General features: G+C 52.1%; 1 protein-coding gene across 2 annotated transcripts; it reads left to right on the plus strand.

The window, feature by feature from the left end:
* The first annotated feature begins 546 nt into the window (after positions 1 to 546).
* On the plus strand, positions 547 to 8,444 carry Ppp1r32 (protein phosphatase 1 regulatory subunit 32). Of its 2 annotated transcripts, XM_055613976.1 has the most exons (14): positions 547 to 625; positions 1,087 to 1,223; positions 1,634 to 1,748; positions 2,006 to 2,159; positions 3,311 to 3,439; positions 3,947 to 4,010; positions 4,316 to 4,428; positions 4,850 to 4,909; positions 5,014 to 5,100; positions 5,318 to 5,431; positions 5,508 to 5,602; positions 7,509 to 7,673; positions 8,094 to 8,166; positions 8,362 to 8,444. In XM_055613976.1, the coding sequence occupies exons 2-13, from the start codon at positions 1,115 to 1,117 to the stop codon at positions 8,140 to 8,142; spliced, it is 1,254 nt and encodes a 417-aa protein (XP_055469951.1). In that variant the 5' UTR covers positions 547 to 625; positions 1,087 to 1,114; the 3' UTR covers positions 8,143 to 8,166; positions 8,362 to 8,444. The 2 variants fall into 2 exon arrangements, with proteins under 2 accessions (XP_055469951.1, XP_055469953.1); XM_055613978.1 differs by lacking the exons at positions 7,509 to 7,673; positions 8,094 to 8,166; positions 8,362 to 8,444 and adding an exon at positions 6,319 to 6,436.
* The last annotated feature ends 14,879 nt before the right edge of the window (positions 8,445 to 23,323 follow it).

A 23,323-nucleotide genomic window follows, 5' to 3' on the forward strand; every position in this document is an offset into this window, starting at 1 on the left:
CCAAGAGCCCCAAGCTCATGCGGGAGTCTGGGAAGTTGTAAGAGGTAGTGTGTGTAAAAGGGCTTAGCACAGGTTTGGCTGGAGCAGAACATAGTAAACATTAATTTACCAAGAGGCATAAGAGTGGGATCAGGATCCACCCACGTGGAATCTCCACTGTTTTGAGATCTCTGGCTGGTTGAGCTACTCTGTCTGTTCCCCAGTGAAGAGGGGATAATAATAGACCTGGAAGAGCCTCTTGGAGGGTGGAGACGAAGGATGTAAAGTGTCTGGTGAGAAGTGGATACTCTGTAAATGGGAGTTATTGTCCAGGATTATCTTTTATTTCACATCAGTTAGAGAAGTAGCTCTTCATGGTCTTGTGCAGACAGCTGGGACCAGAGCCACGGAGGCAGGACTAACTGTGCCTTGCCTGTCCTTCCCTTCCTGGATGGGTCGGCCCCTCAGCGGGCCATGGCTTGAGAAGGACTTCAGAGGCTTGGGACGCTGTTGCTAAGTGATGGTTGCTAAGCAACACTCTGTTTCTTCTAGCTTGGCCCTCTCTACCTCAGGAGGGCTGGCTTCTCTTGAGCAGCTCCAGCCTCTTGTGGCTTCTGTGGACCTCAGAGCCAGCTGCAGAGGGCAGGTGAGGGTGGGGCCTACTGTCTAGGGCCTCAGGAGAGCACAGTCAACTTCCAGAGGGAGGTGGATGGGGAAGGAACTGAGTAACAGATGGGGTGGGGACACATCTCACAGGAGAGAACTCTCAGGTGGTCCTCCGGTCACGTCAGACCAGAGGACAAGGAGTCAGATACCCCAGGTCTAAATCCCAGCTCTGTCTCTGGTTAAGAGCTTCAATTCATTTCTTGGCGCTAAAGTTTCTTGGCTCTAAAATGGGGGACATTTGAATGCTGGTATGTGACAAGTGAGTGTGAGAGAGTGAGAGTTGAACATGGATTCTTCTGATGGCTTGAGATGCAGTGTCCAGAAACCAGAACAGGGGCCTGCGGGAAGGACTCGGACCTATGGCGGGGGAGGGGGGAAGTGGGGGGAGGATTGCCACTGCCGGGATTGGGACTCATGAGGGCCTCCTGGGTTTCTGTTCAGGCCCGTGGGGCCCTTGCCCCACAGCATCATGATGGGAAAACTCCCTCTCGGGGTTGTCTCTCCTTATGTGAAGATGAGTTCAGGGGGATGTTCTGATCCTCTGAAGTTTTATGCTACCAGCTATTGCACAGCCTATGGTAAGGACTCCCCCCTCCCTTCGCCACACACACATAGTATGCAGTAGGAAGAGGGATCTGGAGAGGGACGCTATCTAGAGCAATCCTAGCAGAGTGACTTGCCACACAGAGCTGATCTGTTCTCGGAGCCCAAGGGCTCACACTATCAAGCTGGCCTTGTCTGGCTACCCCCTTCTCTGGTCCTGTCCCTGCAGTGAGTCTGCTACATGGTGTCCCCACTCCATTTGGCTGTTTCCTGCTACCACAGCCCTCTGAAGAGCCAGGCCTACACAGCTCCCATTGCCTGGATTGTTGGGTGTTCCCTTGGCCTAGTGGCCTCTGAGCCCTGGGGGATGTTGGCCCTGCTTGGGAAGCCAGTCTTCATCCTTCTGATGATCTTTGGTCCTGTCTCCCTCTTCCTCGCCTGGCAGGTCGAGAGGAGTTCAAGCCCCGCATGGGATGCCATGTAGGCACAGGCTACAAATCCAACTATCGGCCCATGGTTTACAAACCCCACCTGGACAGCCTGGACAATCCTGCCATGGGGTATAGTCTCCAGTATTCCTTTCCTCCCAAATCTGCCCTGCTGGATTGTAGTTATCAGGGATGTCATTGCCCAAGGCAAGGCCTGGGTGGCTCTGGACATGCTACCCAGTTTGGGCCCCATGGCTTGTGGACTCTTGAAACATTTGCAAGAGGGATGGGAGAGATGGGAGCTTCTGGGAACAAGTGATGCAGCCCTCAGCGCAAGAACAAAGCCGGTGGCCCTGGAGATCCTATCATCATTTTCTCCCACCCCTTAGGGAACAAATCCATGACACTTCCAAGTCTGTGGCCAGTCAGAGCTATTGTCCCTTAGAAGGGCCTGACAGCAAGCAGCCCCTGCCCAGGAACCTGTACCAGACCACCTCTGGCTATGCACGAGAAAAGTTCAACACTGGGCCCCTTTCCAAGGAGGTCAGTACTGGGCCCATGCTGGAGAGGAGCGAGCCCCAGGGTGTGTGCAGGAAGTCAGGGAGGGTGGGTTCCTCGGACAAGCCAGCACCTCCAACCACTGCGCAAAGCTGAGATGACCCAGCACGGAGGAGCCAAAGTCTAGGCTGAGGGGCCACTCCCCGCTATCATGGCCTCTCCATTCCTCCCTATAGCCCTGTCACCGCCCTCCCCCCTACGCCACCCTTACAAATACCAATATCCTATTCATATGTTCAAACCCTTTGCCACCACCTTCACTGCCTCACGGTCACTGTCATAATTGTCCCCAGCTTCTTTGCTTCTGTCATCATTGTTATCGCCATTCAAATCACCACCATGGTCATGAGGACAGGTAGCCATTCATCCAACCAATGCAATCAGAATACATTTTAAATTTGTGCTTAAATTTAAAATGGAGGGAGTGTGCTTAGGCTGTAGGTCAGTGGGTGAGCCTAACATTCATGAGGCTCTGGGTTCCATTCCCCAGTGCTTCATAAATGAGGCATAGCGCTATACACCTGTAATCCCAGGACTGGGCAGAGGGAGGCAGCCATAAGCCCAGCACTCAGGGAGGCAGAGGCAGGTGGATCTCTTTGAGTTCGAAGCCAGCCTGGTCTACAAAGCGAGCCCAGGACACCTAAGACTACAAAGGGAAACCCTGTCTCGAAAAACAAAACAAAAACAAAAAATTTGGAAGGGGTAAGAGCAGAGGAAAATACAATATGGGAGAAGGATTGATAAAGCAGAAGCTCAAAGGCTGGGAAAGAAATTACTATTGAGATACTGGGTGAGGTTCAAGAGGCTAACATTTCTCTAGCCACAGCTACCTAAGGGATGTGTGTTCCAGTCAGTCAGCTGGGAGTACAAAGGCACTGAGGCAGAGGTTTCTGGCTGAGGGACTCAGCAAGGAGTTGAGTGCCTGCAACAGCCCGAGAACCCAAAGTCCCCATGGACCGATGTCAGGGTATGAGAGTCACTATGAGCAAGACGTTGCAAGCCCCGATACAGGAAAGACCCCACTTACACCACTGTAACGGAGCCACGCAGACCACCACGAAGGTGCTCTGTTAGGAGTGGAGGGTGACTGGCACTCTCTCACCTTCCAGGATGATCACTTGTGTTCACTCCTCCAGGTCAGGAAGGTCCACTTCGACACCCAGGATCACGGGCCTCAGACCATCACAGGACTGGAGCCCAAGGAGGTGCCCCTGCTCCACCAGCAGCAGGGCAAGGGCTCTATGGAGTGGGAGAACTCGCACTATGTAAATGGGTGCCTGCCATGGCTGGAGTGGGAAGGGCTTGGGGGGTGCCACAGCAGCTCCCTCCCTCTGCGGAGGTTGGGCCTTTGGTTTCTCACCCAGGGAAATCAATTATTGCGTGTGGGGTTGGGTCCTGAAACGCATTTTTAACTTGATAGTTCTCAAACTGCATCAAAGCGGCCACCACACTCTGCCCTGGCCCTTGTTGTTGGTGTTCCACGACCAAGCTGATATGCATTTTCTTCCATCTGTTTATCCCTCTTCATCACGACCCCTTTGCTTCCGTCTGAGTTCCTCAGGGTCGTTTCCAGGAACTCAGCATGGTGTGTGTAATTTGGAATTATCATGGAGGCATTTGGAGTACTGCCATGCCTCATCAGGAATATTAGGTGTCTACTGGGGTGTTGTGCTCCTTCTCCCAGGCCCGCTGGGAGTTCACACATCCAGAGAGCCTCTCGGGATGCCTGACTCCCACCCTGGGTTGCTGTTGTCCTGCCTTGTATGTTCCAGGGCCCACGCTTCATGTCCTCTGAGTACAATTCCAAGTATATCAAGGAGACTCCAAACCACCCAGGTAGGCCCTCCCAACTTCACCTTCCTTCTCCAGCCCCTAAGAGAGAATCGGGGGGTGGGGTGGAGAACTACAGTTTTCAGATGCTGCCAAGGAGAGAAAGAAGGGAAGGCAAACAAAATCAATCCCTGGGCTGATTTCAGTGCTCTGTCCTGTAGCAGGGTCACTGGAGCCTGACCATAGCTACTCCTGGCCTGTCCATTCCCATTCTTCCTTCTGCTTTCCTGGCCTGGACCCTGGAGTCTGTTCCTCTCCTGCTAGGACTTTTAGGTAGTCCCACTAAGAACACAGAGTGGTGGCTTTTGCAGATCCCTTGCTCAAGAAGACAATTGGTGTGAGAGAAGAGTCTGGCTTCACAGAAGAGACTAGCAAGAATCCCATTGTCTTTCAGCCACCCTCACAGGCACTGGCCGGGGAACCTGTAAGTGTGATCTCAGGAGCATTAAAACTCTCAGGACTGGGGGTCTGCAGTTACTAATTTTTAAACTTCTGACACAAAGCCCCCCACCCCGGTCAAGTATGGAATGAAAGGGTGGGAGAGAACACCGCTGCTGTGGTTCAGAGTCCCACTTTATAGATGAGAATACTGAGGTCCAAGTAGGTAAAGGGGCAAGGCCAGGTCGCTCAATGCTCAGATGGGAACCTTCCCTGCTGGCTCCCTTTCAGGACCAACGGCCTGGTCATTCCACCCAAACTCTATCTATTCCTCAGTTGCCCCCGTCATACCTGTCTGTACATAGCCTTTCTGAAAGCTTGACACAGTGGAGGCTGGAATCAGAAGGTATGGGAGCCGCTGAGGGCAAGGGAGGCTCAGCTGATTTCCCACTGTGCACCCCTCTCAGGCCCTCCATCCAGGACGGAGCGTCACCAAGTCAGACTACCTCCCTGTAAATCACCCTCAGGTAAGCTCTGTGTTGCCAAGGGACCAGGGCCGCCTGTGGGGACAGTTACACATGGGCTTGGGATTGTGAATGGGTGGTACTGGCAGCTGCTTTGTCCCTTCCAGGGAAACGAGTTCCTCCCTGTGCTGACCAGAGGCTCTGATCGGGACACAGGATACAGCCGAGTGAATGAAAGGACCTTGAGCTCCAGAGTGAGCGATGGGGCCCCAGCAGGGAAGGATGGGAGGAGGCAGAGATAGATGAAGGGTATCACAGACGGAGTGTAAGGCTGGGGGCTGGGACAGAGCTGAGTGCTTTGAAACACGGGATTCTTTGGCAGGGGGTGGAAGTACCTCTGTCCACCTTCCCTCAGTTCCATGACCTCAGCCAGCCACACAGCCTCATGTCTCGTGGCCCTGTTCCCTGCAGATGCCTGCTCCAAGCCCACAGCCGGCCACCATGAGCCACAGGTCCTACCAGCCACCCCAGCGGATGCAACAGACAAACGTTGCTCTGCTCGGCAGGGAGTCTATAGGGAACAAGGTAAGGCTGCCTCACCCACGCCTGCCCCTCCTAGGCTCCTGAGTCCTAACCATTGTACTGTCTTCTCCTTGTGCAGGAGCCCACAGGGTTCACTCTTAACAACCCCAGCTATTTCCGGAGCTCCTTTGATCCCGACAGAGATCAGCGGTACCTGACTACCTACAACCAAGGGTGAGGCTCCCTTCCTGGCTGAAAGCTGTGACTTGTTTAGCAGTCTGAACATGAATGAAACAGAGCAAGTAATGAGGGCATGACCTCTGGAAGGAGAACCAAGAGCCACACTGAACTCTCCCAGACACAGACCCTTAGCTGAGCATCATGTACTGACAGCCCCTTCAGTGTGAGAGCAGACTTCAGGGACTTGCACGGAAGGGAAGAGGACAGTGATGGGGTGTTACGAGGCCAGCTGTCCTGTGGCAGAAACTCAGTGTAAGGCATACAGCTCTGAGCTGTCCCGGCCTGAGAGTGAGAGAGCACAGGCAGGCACACCCCAGACTCAATAGTCACTGGTTAAAAAGCTGTCACCACAGTGACATTAAGCCTGGAGGGGGGAGGAGCTCCTTGCTCAGGAGAAACGGGTTCTAGCAACTCAAGGGGAGTTCTCACACAGACAGGCAAAGCATGATTCCAGAGCCAGGCTGGTGGGCTTGGAAAGGGTAAATAAATGCAGGGCACTGCAGCAGCCAAAACATCAGTTGCTAAGGTACTGTCTGTATCCATCACATGCCAGGTAGGCTCAGTGCTCCCTCAGCAGGTAGGCTTAGTGCTCCCAAGAGTCATGTGGATAGCTTCTGAAACTAGGGCTAGGTGGGAAGGGCATTTAGGAGCAAAGAAAAAGAAAGTATAATACCCTTTCCTTTCCTTTCCTTTTTTTTTTTTTTTTCCAGACAATCTTGTTATGTGGCCCTGGCTGGCCTGCAACTTTCTCTGTAGCCTAGACTGGCCTGGAGCTTATGACAAATAGCTTCTGTCTCTGTTTCCAAGTGTTGGAATTAAATGTGCATTAACCCACTTCCACAAGAAGTGGTTTTGGGGAGGAGAGGGGTACAGAGTTCTAGAGGTGGGAAAGCCAGGCTTCTTCCCAGAATAGTTCATCTATCAACACACACACACTGATCCCCCTCCCCCCATACTTGAGTATTCATTCCAAGTTTCTCCAGCTTGTCAGGCTTCTCTTCTGCTACCCTCTTCTGGGATACTTTCCTGTTCTGTCAGTCCTGACTTTGGGTAGATATTGTCCTAGGCCCTGGAGGACAAACTGTGTGATCACATCTTGAAGTGTGGTTACAGAAAGAGATGGAGAGCTGGGGCCAGACGGTTGATGTAAAAAGGTGGCATTAGAGGCTGCATGGTATCTGGCTGAGCCCTTGGTGGCTTTTGGGCTAAACCCTTAGGGCTCAGCTTGGGAGCACTGTAGCTTCTCCACTTTCTGTGATGGGGGACACTTTCTGAGTGTTGGGAGACAAAGATCTGTCTGTTTTTTTATGTGGCTGTTCCACTTTTGAGGTCCCAGTAGGCCCTCCTCCAAAACATAGTCTTTCTGTTGGTCCTTACCGTGCCCCCATCACCCGTCAGGAATTCCTGCCAGGTATCAGACACACTGTTCCTTGTTGGCAATCCTGAAGATCCCTGGGGTTGTAACCACTGATTTCTAGGTGGACCTATCGACATTCTGGCATTCTGTCTTCATAAGTCAAGGCAGGTGCCCAAGTCTTACTCATTCTGTGTCTAAGAACCTGGCTTAAGTCTTGGTTCCTCAGGTACATAGAAGGGTATCAGATGCAGGGCTCCTCCCTGGGTGCTGACAGGGCCTCAGGTGGCAACACCACAGAACACTGTCCGTTGCTCTCCACACCCATCTGGGCTTTGGGGTGAGGTAGGGGCACTCAGCTCCAGGAATGGGGACGGGCTTCCTGTGTGAATGTCCTAGGTGAACAAGGGCTCAGCTGTGATGGGCAGAGGAGATACATGGGCAGAGGAGACTGGAGAGCTCCAAGGCCCAGATCTGTTGGTGGTGAAGGGAGGGACAGGTCTCAGAAAGAGGCAAGCAGTGCCAAGAGCCCTTGCACCACACTAGGTACTTTGATAACGTGCCCAAGGGGCTAGAACGGGAAGGCTGGACTCGAGGTGGCATCCAGCCCCAGAAACCAGGAGGTTACGCCCTCAGTGAGTCCATTAACCGCATGGAGAACACCCCCAGCCCCGCAGAGACCCTGCGGCACCTGCACCCCCATGTGGGAAGGTAACTCATCCCCTCAGCTCTCCCCCTGTGCCCCTTCCTCATTTCACAGCCTCCTCAGCTAGTCTTGATTCTAGCATCTCTGGCCTCTGGTCTCCCACCTGCCCAGATTCATTCCTTCAGCTCAGCTCTGCCTAACGGCTCCTTCCTCCACACACTTCACCTCCACCATGGTTGGCAGGGGCTGTGGGGAATGCATTTAAAGACGAATGAACTGTGGGCCTGCCCCTCCTGTGACTCCTGCTCACTTCTTCAAAACCTCCACTTGGATGGTAAAGGCTCCAGTTGGCAGGCAGAGAATGTCTGTGGCTTGGCTGTCCTTGTCTGGACCTGGCTAGTTCTTGGGATCTCAGGGAAGGAGGCAGAGGAGACAGTCCCAGGCCTGGTCAGACTTCCTTCTATCAGCTTCCTTTCTTCCTACAGAACCTTGACTTCAGTTGACCCCTTCTATCAAACTCATAACAACCGCTAAATGGCTTCCAGCTGAGTCTGGAAGGTAAGGGGGGGGGCAGGATGTCCTCTTGCACCCACTCCCCCAGGGGGAAGGCATCATTGGCCAGCTCCCTTCCCAAGCCCCAGGTTAAGAAAGGCTTGAGGGATGGGCGTCAACAGGCCTTTTGTTTCTGCTAGAGAGTGTTCAGAGCTGCCCTAGGGTTCTTCCTCAGACCTTATTTTTGTTCCTTTTACTCAGGTTGGCCGTGATGGGACAAGTTGTGTTTCCTATGCTTTGAAAGATTTCCCCAGTTACTTTACTAAGGAAATAAAGAACGCTGAACCAGTATGGTATTACAGTCACTGTGGGGTAGATTGGTGCTTGGGCAAAGGTGTTGAGAAAGGATATGTCTGGGTAGAGGGTTCAGGGCCAGATTTGGAGTCAGGGGACTTGGAGCATCTGAGCCACAGTGGCTCAGCAGACAAGGTCCATCCCACTCAGCTTCCTGTCCTGTTGAGGCATGCCCTTCAGCTTGTGCTGTCTAGAATAGTGATCACTCAGGTTGGGGTGCAGGTGGGATGCATGGGGGTGGGGCAGAGGGTAGGTGGGGTGAGAGGCCAGTTACTGAATTTCCTAGGTCTGGTTACCACTATAAAATGGGAACGATGATTACAGGAGGGCTTTTTGTTCCCACTGATGGCCTCAGAGGAGAGAAGTCTCTAGGGATAGGTCAGGAAGAATGCCATCAAGATGGAGGGGAGTCTGTGATCGAAGGGCAGCAAAACACCTGCACAGGCTGATGACAAAGGCTGGGCTTTCCCCCAGCCACGCAGTCGAAGGAAGACAACATATTTTTTGAGAATGAGAACAAGTTGTCTGTTAGAGGGACACCCCACTGAGCACAGTGCCCAGTGAGCAAATATGTGGGAAGACAGGGCAGCTGGGCACTAGCACACTCGCCTGCAAGAATTGAGCCTGGCTCTCAGCACCCGTTGTCACTCAGCCAGGTAGCTGTTCAGTACGCAACTGTGCAACTGTATGTTGTGGCTCCAGTAGCAACAACCCCTTATTTTATACCTCAGGAGCCTAGATCCTGTGAGATAGTAGGGGCTCTAGAGGGCAGCCAGATAGCAGTCCTGAACTTGAGGATGTCCTCTCAAAGCCCAGATTGGTGTGAGGAGAGGATGGGCACTCCAGATCTGGCAGCCACCCACTGCCCCTCTGTCCATTTGCTTCTCAGTAGGCATCACGTTGCAGTTTTGCTGGCCCTGGAGCACAGCTGTATTCGTGCAGTCCTGTGTAGCAGGCCTGGGGGCTGTCCACAGCCTGGCAGCGGCTCCATGTGGGCTGTGGGAGGCTCCAGCTGGTTCCAGGGTAGGAGGAGGGGAGTCAGGGACACAGAGTCTCTGGGCTCTAAACCTAGCCAGACTCAGGTCCCAGTGACAGCCTCACAGGCTGTGGGTGGGTACCTGATGGTCCATGGCCTCCAACATTAGGGGTGAGTCACCAACCCAGAGACAGTCTGGGCCCTAACAATGTCTTGTCATAACTTCATAGTGGGGTGAGGGCCTCCACAATTCACCTAGCCCCTCCCTACCCAAACACAGACACAGAAAGAGAGGGGGGGGGAACACACAAAAGCACATGCAAGCAGTTAAAAAAAAAAACAGAACCCTGAAGACACTTATATGCAAACACACAGGCACATCTATGCCAACAAAATATAACCTCAGTTACACACTTAGACACAGTGGCACGTATCTGAGGAGCACTAAGAGAGGCAGAAACAGAAGGATCAGGAATTTCAGACTATTCTCAGCTACATGGGCGAGCCTGGACTACATGAGACCTTGTTTCAAGGAAACTTTTTTTTTTAAAGGCAACAACATGAGCACCCCTGTAAACACAAGAAGAACATGGACACAATATATGGATGTTCACACGAGCACCTAAGGTGCTCATATGTGCAGACATGCACATTTAGACACAGTGATGACCAAGGACACGGATACACAGACACATGAAAATAGAGGCACAAGGGTCAGTGGAGATGGCTCAGTCGGTAAAGTGTTTGTTATGTAAACATGAAGACGAGTTCAGCTCTCCCATTCATGGATGAAAGCAGGGTACATGCCCTTGATCTTAGTTCTGGGAAAGCAGACAGGAGATTCCTAGGGCTGAATCCATCAGCTTCGAATTTAGTGACTCTATCTTAAAAAATAAGTTGGAAAGCAATTGAGGGCATTTAAGGTAAAATTCTAGCACACACACACACCTCTCACACAAACAAATGTGCGTATAGCAACTTGCGTAGCAAACACACACACACACACACACACACACACACACACACAGACAAAGGCACACATCCATATACTTGCACACACCCACATACATTCACCACCCTAACCCCATTTCCTTTGACTCTGCTTCTCTATGAGAGTCATTTTACAGCTCGTGTTTCCTCTTGTCCTATCTCTCTACCTGGCCCAACAGGGCACCTAGTGTCTGGGTCAGAGACACTGGAGTCTGATAACATGTTTTCTCCATTGCTTCTCCCTGTTCTGTGCCTTGCCTGCCAGTTTCCAGGACAGGTGAGGTGGGGCACCCAATGATTCTTGAGCAGGGGCTGTGGACTGTCCCTGAGGAGGGGAGATGAAGTACCATTTGCTCCTTGAGTTTCTGTTTCTACCTACAACAGGGCCTATAGCCTGCTTCCAGGGAGATGATAGACAAGATAGACTAGGAAAAGATAGACTAGGGCCCTGGGGACATGTCTAGAAAGGTCAAGGCTGAGCCATGGTGGTGGTTGTAGGGTCCTGATGCTTGGTAAGCCTGTGTAACCTCAGGTCATACAGCCATAAGGGATGTAAGGCCTGCTGGTAAGGGGTGGAGTTGGGACCCTTCAGTGGCAGCTATGGCCTAGTGGGATGACTCAACCCCAAGCCAAGATTGCTTCCTTGGAGACCTTTGCAATGTTCCTAAATGGGCTGAGCCTGGGCCATAGCTAAGGAGAGAGGGCCCTATATATGGGCATCCTGCAGAAGACAGATCTGAAGACCTTGCTCAGGGACCTCTACATTCACCTCTTGGCTGATGAGACTCATCAGGAGCACAAACAGCATCTGTCTCCTTCACAGCTGCCACACCAGAGCCCATCACAGGGCTGTCCAGAATGCTTAAAAGAACGTGGTGAATATAGGTGGCTGGATAGATGGTGGGTGGATGGAGGGTGAGGAGATGTGCGGGATAATGCTGTCTGCCTGTGGAAGTGCCAGATGTGGGTTTCTGGCAAGTGACACCCAGATGTTGGTCAGCAGGGCCCCTGCCTCTGTGGAGCAGACAGCTAAGGCTCTGCTGCGCTGCCTCTTGCCTAGCCCCCTTGGTTGTGGCCCTCAGGACAGCTGCTGTCTTCTTTTTTATTGCACTGCCTTTTCAACCTCCCCTTAACCTTCATCCAGCCTCTGACTGACCCTAGCAGCTTTCCTATTTAGGTGAAGGGACCCTACATTCCAACTTGGTAGGTGAGCAATCAGTCTGCACAACCTGGCAGGGAGGCTACCCCTTGGCAGGGCGGGGCCCTGACCTGTTCCCAGGGTCACACTCTGCCAGACCCTTGTGGCAGCTGACTACCATAGCTCTTCCCGAATGCTCCCTTCCTCACAGTACAGATAGCTTAAGAAAGGTTCCAGGGGTGCCATGCTCATGATTAACCTTTATTAGCGCTCCCACGGCTTGCCAGGTGCGGAGAATATTCCGTGGGCCTTCCCCTCTGCCGCTAGAGCACAGAGCATATCCCTGTGGGGGCATGCTGAGGACACATGTAGGCAGGGCGATGGCATTGGGGCGGGGGGCAGGGCAGGGCAGATAGGGAGTGAAGCTGGGTCAGGCTGTGCCTCTGACGCACAGGGACATGTGTGGGGCTGCTGCCCATCATAGCAGCATGGCAGCTGATGTTGACAGGTACCATCTGGCCTGGAGCACGTGATGACACAGAACCAGCCGCTCACGGGCTTGACAGCTGGCCAGCTGGGAAAACAGGGCTGGCAGGAGAGTGATTGGGGCTGTTGTTCAGAGGTGTCTGTCTGTGGGAAGTGGAGGCCCTGGGCAGGTTGGGGGTGGAAGATGGTGGGCATGATACACACAGGCAGATGGAGTACATGAAACTTCTCCCATTTCCTCCCTAGCCATCTGGAGAGCCACCCATTCCCCAGGAACTGTTCCCCAAACAACCACACAGGCAGAAGGGAAGAATGGGACCAGGGGCCGCCCACCGGGGGTTTCTCTTGAAGGGGCAGGGCGGGGCTGGGTACTCCTGGCTTCCTCCAGGTGCTGCACCAAACAGATGTAGGCTTGGATGATGCGCAGCTGTTTTCAGGGAAGACACCATGTGCTCCAGCCAGTGTCCAGTGATGGTGTGGACCCTAGGCATATAGTCCCGCTACAATCTTCTTCACCAAGTGGATCCTGGACCCTAGGCAGGGGGCTTATACTGACATCTAGGCAAAGCTGTTCTTGGGCCCACAGAAACAGCAGCTGGTGGTACAGGGGCTCCTTGGTTCACAGTGGAACGTAGGAACAGGGTGGGGGTGGTTCATGTGACTCCAGAGTGTTAGCAACCTGGGTCTGAAAGTTCCTTGAAAGGCACAGAAACAGATTTAATGACTTTATTTTTTCATTTGTTTGTTTTAAGGTTTATACTTTATTCATTTATTTTGGGTGGGTGGGGAGGAGGTGAGCATGAATGTGCCATAGCTCTCTTAGGCCAGAGGACAACTTGAAGGAGTTAATTCTCCCCTTCCATCATTTGGATGCAGCTCAGGTCATCAGGCTGGGCTGCAGGTCCATTCACCCTCTGAGCCATCCTGCCGGCTTGATGCCCTGTTTTATTACTATTTCTGGGGAGGGGAGTAGAGACACACTGTGTAGCCCAGGATAGTGTCAATCCTATGACAGTCTTTTGGCCTCTGTCTACCAAGTTCTGGGATTACAGACAGCCATGACACTCCAAATGCAGGACACTCTGAATGTGTAAGCCCTTTCCTCTGCACCACACAACAAACAAACATAATTAAAACATTTCAGGGGTTTGAACTCTCCCATAATCCTAAAGTGGATGCCAGGACAAGGCTTAGAGGCACACAGTATCACCTACGGTCCTGAGGGCCCACACTGCTCTGGAGATAGCCCCTCCAACTGATTCAATGACTTTGTTAAAGAGGTAGCTGCTGCTACCCTCCAACAGGCAGTATCCTGCCAGGCTGTTCTCACCTCTGGTTCAGAAAGCTGTGTGGTACTTATGGGAGTCTCTGGGGGGCATGTAGGTCACATGCCTGTGCTCAGTTTTCAAGGGGAGGAAAGGGTTTATTTCTTCTTATGGCTTGTAAGCCTGGGAAGAAACTCAAGGCAGAGACCTGGAGGTAGGACTTGAAGCAGGGGCCATGGAGGAGTGCTCCTTACTGGCTTGTTCCTCAGGGCTTGCTAAACCTGCTTTCTTATGGCACCCAGAACTATTAGCCCAGGGCAGCACTACTCACAGTAAGCTGTGTCCTCTTACATCCTAAATCAAGAAAAGACACCAGAGGTTTGCTCACAGGCCATTCTGGTGGGGCCATTTTCTCAGTTGAGGTTACCTATTTTAAAAATAACTGTAGCCTGTGTCAAGTTGACATAAAACTAGCCGGCGCATTGGGAAACTGAGTTGCCAGTGTTTTCAACTTCCAGACTTTGGATGGGAGTGAAGTATTTGCAAGGCAGGTGAAATTCTCCAATATAAGAAGAGACTTTAGAAGCCGTGAGCCCCTGAAGAAGTGCTATTTGCATATGGGATGCCATCACTAAGAAAGAAGTGGACTTTAGTGATGCCTTCTATGAGCCCAGAACAACACTCAGCTGCTGGTGTGGGGCTGGAAGAATCTTCTGGCAGCGCAGAGTGTCACACTTGACTCTAGGTTCCTGCATAGCCAGGCATAAAGTGGGTGAAACTTCAAAGGTTCTTCAGAGGCTGAAAGCTGTATCTTTAGCTTGGCTCAGTGGTGTGCATCTACAAATAACATAGTAAGAACCTGTGTTTTTGTTTGTTTAATTGAACCTGGTGTGTGGTACATATCTGGAATCCCAGCATTCGGGAAGAGGAGTGAGGAAAATTAGTTCAAGGCTAGCCTGGGCTATAGGAGACCTTGTTTCAAAACAAAATGGACAAAAATATATATTGGAGACTGGAGAATAGGGCTCAGTGGCAGAACATGTACATGCATCAGTCAGTCACTAAGTTTAGTTTCTGACATCAAAAGAAGAATGCTCACCTGGTGCTCAGGGAGGCCAGGGAGGGCATGGGATCCCCCAGAACTGGAGTTACAAAGAATTGTGGGTTCCCTTGTGGGTGCTGGGAACCTAGTCTGGGTCATCAGTTCCGATACTATTTATTTTTGTGTTTTGAGGCAGAGTCTCACTGTGTAACTGAGGATGTAGCTCAGTTGATAGAGTGCTTGCCTAGATGCAAAGAGCCCTGGGCTTGATCCCCAGCTCTACCCACAGTTGTTCGTGGTGGCACATGTCTGTAATCCCAGCACTTGGAAGGTAGATGGCCACAAGAGGATCAAGAAGTTCAAGGCTATCCCACTTAATGACTTCAAAGCCAGCCTGGCTATATTACATGAAACCCTGTCTCAAGGGAAAGACAGAGAGACACAGACAGATACAGTCAGAGGCAGAGAGACAGAGAAAGACAGAGACAGACTGTGTTGGTCTGTCAGTAGCTGGATGGACTTAGCAAAGATAACAGTCTGGTTATTTCCAGAGTCCCTCAATTTCCAGTGAATATATCTATCCTTAAGGTCTCAAATCCAGTCAGGTAGGGATTTTTATCTTCTCCCTTGCATTTCCTTCTCCCTAGGGAACAGACTACCTTCCACAAAGCTTGTGAGTTGGAGAGACATACCTAGTCACATGTTTTTGTTTGGGCTTTCAAAAAGCCTTATAAAAAAGGGTGTGGTGGTACATGCTTTTAATTTTAGCACTTGGGAGGCAGAGGTAGGTAGATGTATATGAGTTTGAGATCAGCCTGGTTAACATAGCAAGTTCCAGGCCAACCTGGGCTACATAGTGAGATTCTATCTCAAAGAACATAAATAAATAAATAAATAAATAAATAAATAAATAAATAAATAAATAAATGATAGATAGATAGATAGATAGATAGATAGATAGATAGATAGATAGATGTTATTATTGGAGCTAAACTGCAGATAACCCAGACTGGGTTCTTAGCACCCACAAGGCAGCTCACGACCATTTGTAACTTCAGTTCCAGGGGATCCAATGCTCCCTCTGGCCTCGTCAAGAATCAAGTAAGCTGGTAGTTTGCATGTGCATAACATGCAAACACACAGGCAAACACCGTATACATAAAATAAGAACAAATCTTTATAAAAATTATTAGTGCATTGTATACATCGGCATGGGGTCTCTCTCTCTCTCTCTCTGTGTCACAGCATGTGAAGATCAGAAGGCAATATTGTAGAGTCGGCTTTCTCCACGTCTGTGGTTCTGGGGATCAGCCTCAGATAGTCAGGCTTGCAAGATGAACACTTTTTCTTTTTTAACCCGCTGAGCCATTTCCTTGGCCAGTTTAGGCTTTCTCGAGACAGGGTTTCATGTATATCAGGTTAGCTTCAAACTTGTTATGTAATTGAGGCTGGCTTTAACTAACTTCTGATCCTTCTGCCTCCATCTCTCAAATGATGAGATGGCGGGTGAGGGCTGCCACATCTGACTGAGCGTTGTCTTCCTGTCCTTCATCATGACCCATCCTCCAGCTGCTCACCTGACCTGACCCATGAATTCTAGGGCCACAGACCCACCCCTGCAGCTGACTTATAACCTCTGTACTCGGTCCCTCCGAGCCTGCCATCCTGTGCCTCGTTCACACCCACACCCATCCTGGAGCTTCAAAAACTGCTTGACCCTGGTGGGGAAAGATTGAGAGGAGAGCTCGCTCACCCAAGCCTCTGCTCCAAGGCTTCTGTGATAGGTAGAAGCAGGTCACATTCTCAGGCCACAAAAACTGGTGCCCTGTGTGCTGGTCGTGTCCCCTCCCCACCCCCACCACACACACACACACACACACACACACACACACACACACACACACACTGCAGCTGAGGCCTCTTTCTCTGGCATCTGTAGAATCAGAGCTGCTTTCTTTCTCTCTCACCTGCAGGTCCAGCCTGGAAATTTTTTCTGAGTAGAATCTTGGTTTCTGTGATGATACATGCTGTCCCTTTCCAGGGCTTATGGGCATCAGCTGTCTGCTCTTCAAGTTCAAAGGCAGGCTTTGGACCTACAAAAATTCTTTTTCTCTTTCAAACCCTGGCTGTTGTAAGACTCTGTAGTCTGGGCTCTGGATTTCAAAGCCTCTTTTGCAACTCTGAGCCGAGGATTTGCCGCTTTGTTCTGATTCCCCTGGAGAGTAGTCGGTTGGGAAGCCAGCTCAGCTTGTGAATAGAGGGGGATGGAGGTAGGAAAGCGTTTTTCGAGGAACCACTGAATTAATGCCTTGCTTGACCAGACACCCAGCCCTGAGTTTTGTGTAGATCCCCCAGGGCAGAGTGGTTCTGACCACTGTGGACCTAGCACTGGAGGCAGGGAGAAGGACACCACACTTTAGAAAGTGCCCCAAATCAGGTTGGTAGATGGCTTAGCAGGTTCGAGCACTTACTGACAAAGCATGAAGTGCTGAGTTCAAGTCCCTAGGATTAGGGACTTGGCAGATAGCTCAGTGGTTAGAGCACTTGCCTCGTAAGCATAAGGGCCAGAGTTTGGGTCCCCAGAATGTAGACAATTGCTAGGTGGCCTGGTTGCTCCCCCTGTAATTCCAGCCTCAGAAGGCAGAGACACAGAGTCCCTAGAAGCTCTGGGCTTGAGTGAGAATCCTGCCTCGTTGAACAGAGAGGAAGAGTAAAACAAGGATGATTCCCAACATCAACTGTGGTCCTCTGCACGCAGGCACAGCCACATGAACAATCACCTACCCACACGTGTGCCTGAAACACACACACACACACACACACACACACACACACACACACAGAGACAGAGAGAAGTCTAGAATGTGCATAAGAAACTGGGTATGGATCTAGGCACCTGCGACTCCAGAGCTGGGGTGAGGTGATGGATAGGGACAGAAGGAGCACTGGGGTGTGCTGACCACAGCCTAGATCCAGGCTCAGCCGCAGACGCTGTTTCAAGGAAACATGGAAGAAAACATTAGAGTAGGACCATCAAAGTTCTCCTCTGGCCTCTGTGCGCGTGTGTGTGTGTGTGTGTGTGTGTGTGTGCGCGCACCTGACACACGCTTTGCATGAAAATGTTATTGACTTTACTTACAGCCAGGATTTTTAACCCTCACTCTCACTGCTTATATTTGGTGTGTGCGTGTGTGTTCATGTATCCATTTGTGTGTAGACAGAAGAGCAAATGTGTACACGTGTGGTTTTGGAGGTCAAAGGACAATGTATTGTTCCTCAGAGCCCATCTACCTTGTTTGGGGGGACAGGGTCTTTCACTTGCTTAGGATAGCCCATGAGCCCCAGGGACCCCTCTCCGTCTGCCTCCCCAGTGCTGTGGTTTCAAGCACATGTCCCTACACACAGCTTTTCAAACGAGTTCCGGGGATCTGATTCAGGTCCCCATGCTTTTGAGACACACACATTACCAACTAATGCCCTTCTGGTTTTGAGGACAGGCCAGTGCCTCCCTAACCGACACCTAGTTCAGGCTCATCCTCCAGGTGGAAGAATTGAGGTTCAGAGAGAGCGAGTTGCTCAAGTGCACAGGTGATTCTGAGAGAACAGGAAACAGAGAGGCTCCCTACTCTCCTGGAGCTTGCATCCTTAACCACCTTCAGTTCAACAACCCAGGACAGGGTCACCTGTTCGGGAACACGGTGGCTCACAGGGATCTGCAATGATCGTCTGGAGTCAGCCCCTCCCCTTCGTCACACTCTTTTCTGTGACTCTGTTGTCTGGGGGGAGGGATGTAGGCTGGAAGGTGGAACGGTAAGGAGAGAACTCATTTTTCAACACAAGACAGGTGACTGTGCGATAGGGTTCCATGAAGCGTGATCCGATCCTAAAGCCACGCCTGGGCTCGTGTTTCACGGGGCCAGAGGAGGCCGGTGGCAGAGACTGCCCCAGCCCTGTGAGCGCCAGTCCGTGGTTATGCGCATACCTCAGGGTTCTAGGGTAACAGTATGGTAGACACCGCTGGTAATTTGCTACCAGGAACCCCTGAACCTGAGTCTCCTGGACTCGGGGCCCCTTTGTTCTTTAGAATCTGCTTTGGGACTCTGAGGCTTGTGTTGTCAGTTGTAGGACCCCTCCATCCCTCAGTTAGGCAAGTATGCTGAACCCTCATGCTGTGACAGGGAGTGGGGGTGTTTCTGTTTCTCCCCCAACTCCTGTCCTCCCCAACTACAGGAAAGCCTTCAAGTGGGGCACTCTTAGAAATCCGGCTGTTTCAGGCGGAGGGCAGGCATGCCTGGCTTCTTTCTGAGGGCACCCTGCATGGTTTCTTTGATTTCTCTCAGCCGGGTGAGTCAGTGGTCCGAGGCAGGGAAGGTCTTGTCTTCGTGATGAGATGGATCTGAATCCCAGCGCTGACTCTTCCCAGCTGTGCGACCTTGCTCAAGCTGCTTCCTCTCTCTGAATCCGCTTCCTCATCTGCAGAGTGGGAGGCTGGTGGGGGATACAGTACCTGCCGGGTGGATCCGAAGTGAAGGGTAAATTAGACAGCCTGTAGGTGCTCGGTAAATGACAAAGCTCGTTATGGTGTGGGAGAGAATCAAGACGAGAGGGGGAGGGGGGCTGCCGTGAAGGCTTCTTCCTGCAGCTGTTGTTCGAACGCAGGATCTCTGCTTCAAGTCCCTCAGTGACCTCGATCCAAAGTCAACACCCGAACCAGGTGTCTCCTCACCTTCCCTCCCTGCCTCACCTGCACCCACACCCTGGTAGCTCAAGTGCCAGCAGCTCGCCCAGAATCACTCACACCTCGCTGATCCCCTTCAGGAATGCCCCCCTGGGCACATCTTCCTGCCTTGCTCTCATCTCCTCCAGTCCTGCCTCAGTGTTATTCTCTTACAGCGGCAGTGCCTGCTTCCTTTCCCCCACAGCCTGACCACCACTCAGTTCCTGTTGATAGTTGGCTATCTCCACTGGGAGGATACTTTCCACCGAGGTACAGACTTTTGCCTTGGTGTGCATATTCACAGCAATCCACAGTGCGCAGGCCTAGAAGTGTATGATGCCTTTTGAATGAATTCCTTAGAGACCATGGGGAGTTAAGTCCTGCCTGGTGCAGGTAAAGGGCAGCCCTGTGGCATGAAGAGTGCCATCACTTCCCTTTTCCCAAGTGACAGAATCAGACTAGATCTCCAGGAGACCATGAACACATCAGTGCGTGAGTCCCTTCTGAACGGTTTTTTGGAAACAAGGCGTCTCTAGCTTCTTGCAGACAATAAGAGCACACCTCCTCCTGGAGGTACCAAGCCCCCTCCCTGTCCTGACATTTTCTGACAGCTTCTAAAAAGTTGGCATCTTAGCTTTCTGAGAACCTTCACTAATACAACATTCTGTGACTAAGTCTCAGCAAGCAGGCCAGTGGTCCTGGCTTCTAGAGGGGAGGGGAACTCAGAAGCCTGGGCAGGGTCAACAGGGGAGAGGTGCTTGCAGGGACACAGGAGGGAATCCAAAAGCCTCCTCCTGCATATTTGTCAGGTTTTTCTTCTTTTATTTAAAAGAAAGATTTAGAGCAAGCTTAAGAAAATGTGAACAATCACGAATGCTGGAGACTGGGTACAGAGACATTATCACAGAGAGCACTGAGTTGTTTTTGTATGCAAAAAACCTTCATATAGATTTGAGGGTGGGTAAGATTGCTTGCTATAGCTGGTGGTTAGCAATAGAGAGGCCATTTTGAATGCCTGAGGACCTGCCCTTTGAGTGTTTGTGTTTGTGTGTGTGTGTGTGTGTGTGTGTGTGTGGGCAGAGGGCACGGCTGGGTCTGGGTGGGAACCTGGAGCTGTCAGAGCCCTGGCTCCTCCTTGCAGGTCTCAGTTTCCTGCTTTTTTTGGGAGTGGGGTAAAGGTTGGGGGGCCTGTGCTGGGGGTGAATCAATTTTATTAGTGACATCCCAACAGGGACCAGGCGCCCGCAGTGCCTGTGTGACTCATTGAGATGATTGCTTCACTGCCAATCTGCGTGGGCCCCGAACGCAGCACATTTTACCTTTACCCACTGAGAAGGGCCTGGTGGGAGGTGAAGGTACAGGATTTACTGAAGCAAGAAAAAGACCTAGAGGAAGCAGGGGGCTGGCCTCCATGCTCCTAGCCCGGGGAGCAATGCCTGGCTTGGTACTGGAGTGGAGGCATTCATAGAGCTGCTGGGATGCCTACAGAGTCCAGGAGGGCTGCCTGGCGCTGCAGTGCCAGCCTGAGCATGTGGTGAGGGTGGGCTGACTGGGTTCCCTCCTCCACATCGAATGTCCCTTGGTAAAGACACTGCAGGGATATGGGGGGTGGGGGAGCATTCATGCCTGGCTGGGTTTGCCCTAAACTCCTGGTATCTGAGTGCCCACCTCCTCTATGAAACCACCATGTGAGAAAGGAGAGCACTGGGTTGGGACTTAACAAGGTCTGAGTACTTGAGAAACTTGAACCCTGGCTAGCTGGGGCTGAGAAGCCCTCCATCTGGGGCCTGATGTTTGGGCTTGGCTCTTTCTGGACGTGGATCCCTTATCTTGACGGAGGTCCCCATATCATTTGACTAGTTTTCCCTGGGATGGAGGTCCATGGCCGTTTCATAGTAACAGCCTGCCTCTGTCTGTGCCTCCCACTATCTGCTCACTCCGAGAAACCACTTGCCTGAAGATCACTGCTATTGCCCTGCCCTCCTCTTCCTTTAGCTAACAAATATCTGTTGAGGATCAGAGGAGGAGAAGCCAGTGAAAAGAGGATTTTTCTGGATGGTTTCATCCCTAAGAAACCCAAAAGCAAGCAAAGTTGACCCCCTCATGATAGAGGTCATGATCAAAGTGGCCCCGGAGAAGTGGAAGAGGCGTGAGGGAACTTTTGGGTGAATGAAATGGAACACGAGGGCTGGGGATGTGGCTCGGTTATTAGGGCGCTCGCCTAGCATGCTTGAGGCTCTGGGTTTGATCCCCAGCACCACACAATCGGAACACAGTGGTACACACCTGTAATCCCAGCGCTAGGGAGGAGGTGGGAGAACCAGAGTTTTAGTGACCTACTGAGCTGGAGGCCAGTCTGAGCTATTCAAAACTCTGTAACTAACAAAGGTACAAAAGCTTAAACAAAAAAAGGCGGGGGGCGGGGACCAACAACTGTGGTGTAGCATAGGTACACACATTTGTCAAAATGCACTCAGTTGCGCCGAGGGCCACCCCTAACCCTTCCTCCTTTCTCTATAGTTATCATTATTTTTTTAGTTTTCAGATAGGTTCTTACCATGCTGCCCACTCTGATGAACATAGCTGTGATGACAGATGTGAGGCACTCCATCCTCCTTTTACAGTCCCCCCTCTCACTTTGAGACAGGGTCTTGCTATGTATCCCGGTAGCCTTAAATCACTCTATAGCTTAGGCTGACTTTGAACTTGCAGAAACCCTCCTGTTTCTGCCCCTTCCCCCTCTCCCCCCAAAGATTTGGGGTTACAGGCATGAGCCGCCACACCTGGGTTCTTGCTGTGGGGTTTAACCAGCTAGGGTTAAAGAGGTGAACCAGTGTGTTCTCCTCCACTGTCTTAATGTTAAAGTTTTCATGGCAGTAAGGATGGGGTTGGAGGACACCAAGGTCTGTTCCAAGAGCCAGATCACAGAAAAGGCAGCCGGGAGAAAGTGTGAGACCTGCTGTCTGAGAGCTCAGGGTGCAACCCTCAAGCAGGTTTGCCTAATCCCCGGAGGCCACTTTCCTCCTCGTTTCATTAATAATCCCTGTCTTAATTTTTGCACTGTGAGTCAGAGACTCTGCTGAGGAAAAAGTCACAGGAGGGGCGGCGATGCTGTTCTCTTTTACTGGGAGGTGCTTTCTTAGGCGTTGGGGCTCTTGAGTCACACTGCCTGGCTTCAAATGCCAGCTTCTCTGGTCAGCCAGCTTAACTCCAGTGTCTCTGGGCTTCTCTCAGTGCCTGCATCATTAAAAAAAAAAAAAAAAAAAAAAAAAAAATGGGGAGTAGCTTTTAAGCACAGTGAGGGACACGTGGCGACCTAGCAGAGTGGAAGGGACCAACAATCAAAGGGCTGTGGGTAAAAACAGCCGAGTCACAAACCAAAGGGATTATCTTCGGTGGCACTCCAAAGGTGGTCTCTTGTCCCAGTCCCCCGCCCACCACAGCCACACACAGACCTTGGGTGTCCCGGGAGGGGATTGGGTAAAGCTGGGTGTGCAGTGTGAGAGCACCAGCAATGGGCGGAACCCAGCAAGGGCGGAGCCAAGCATTCCCACAAATCCTCAGATCTAAGAAAAGTCAGAACATAACATTGTTCCGAGTTACTATCCTAAAGTGATCCGCACTGGGAGACTGGTCGTACGCCGTAGGACGTGAAGGGGGTGGGGGTGGGGGGAAGCAAGCAAGTGACCTCGCCTTCAGGTCCTTCTCCAGTGTCCCACTTCCCTTTCTTCAGTCCCAGGTTTCTTCCTCCTGGGCTTATCCGCCTTGGGGCACACACAGCTACACCGAATGGCCCGCCGCGGCAGGTATAGACAGCATCGGACGTCGGGGCTCAGCGTTAGCCCTGTGTCAGGTTCGCGCTCAGGGGCCGCGTCGGCTCGCGCCATCCCCGGGATGGGCTAGCTAGCCCGGGACCCGCTTCGGCTTCGGGACCCCTCTCTTGGGCCGCCTTGGCCCCGCCCCACCCCGCCCTCCCTCTGCCTCATTGGCAGCCGCACGCGCGTCGGGGGTTGCCAGGGCGACGGGTCGCTAAGCTGCAAGCCAGCTCCAACTCTAAGCCAGTCGGCCTCCGGTGGAGGCAGCGGGGGGAAGGCCGGAGGGCAGGTGGCGAGACGCGGTGGCGGGCGGCGGGGCCCAGGCGGGCGCCTCCTCCCGGCCCGGCCCGGCCCCCCTCCCGGCACACAGGCAGGCCGGGGCGGGGGGCCCCCCGAGGCCGGAGCGGCCCGGGCCCCGTCGGGGCGGCCGGGGCGGGGCG

This window comes from Psammomys obesus, unplaced genomic scaffold (genome assembly GCF_907164565.1).
Source record: "Psammomys obesus unplaced genomic scaffold, mPsaObe1.curated_primary_1811, whole genome shotgun sequence".
Lineage (NCBI taxonomy): Eukaryota > Metazoa > Chordata > Mammalia > Rodentia > Muridae > Psammomys > Psammomys obesus.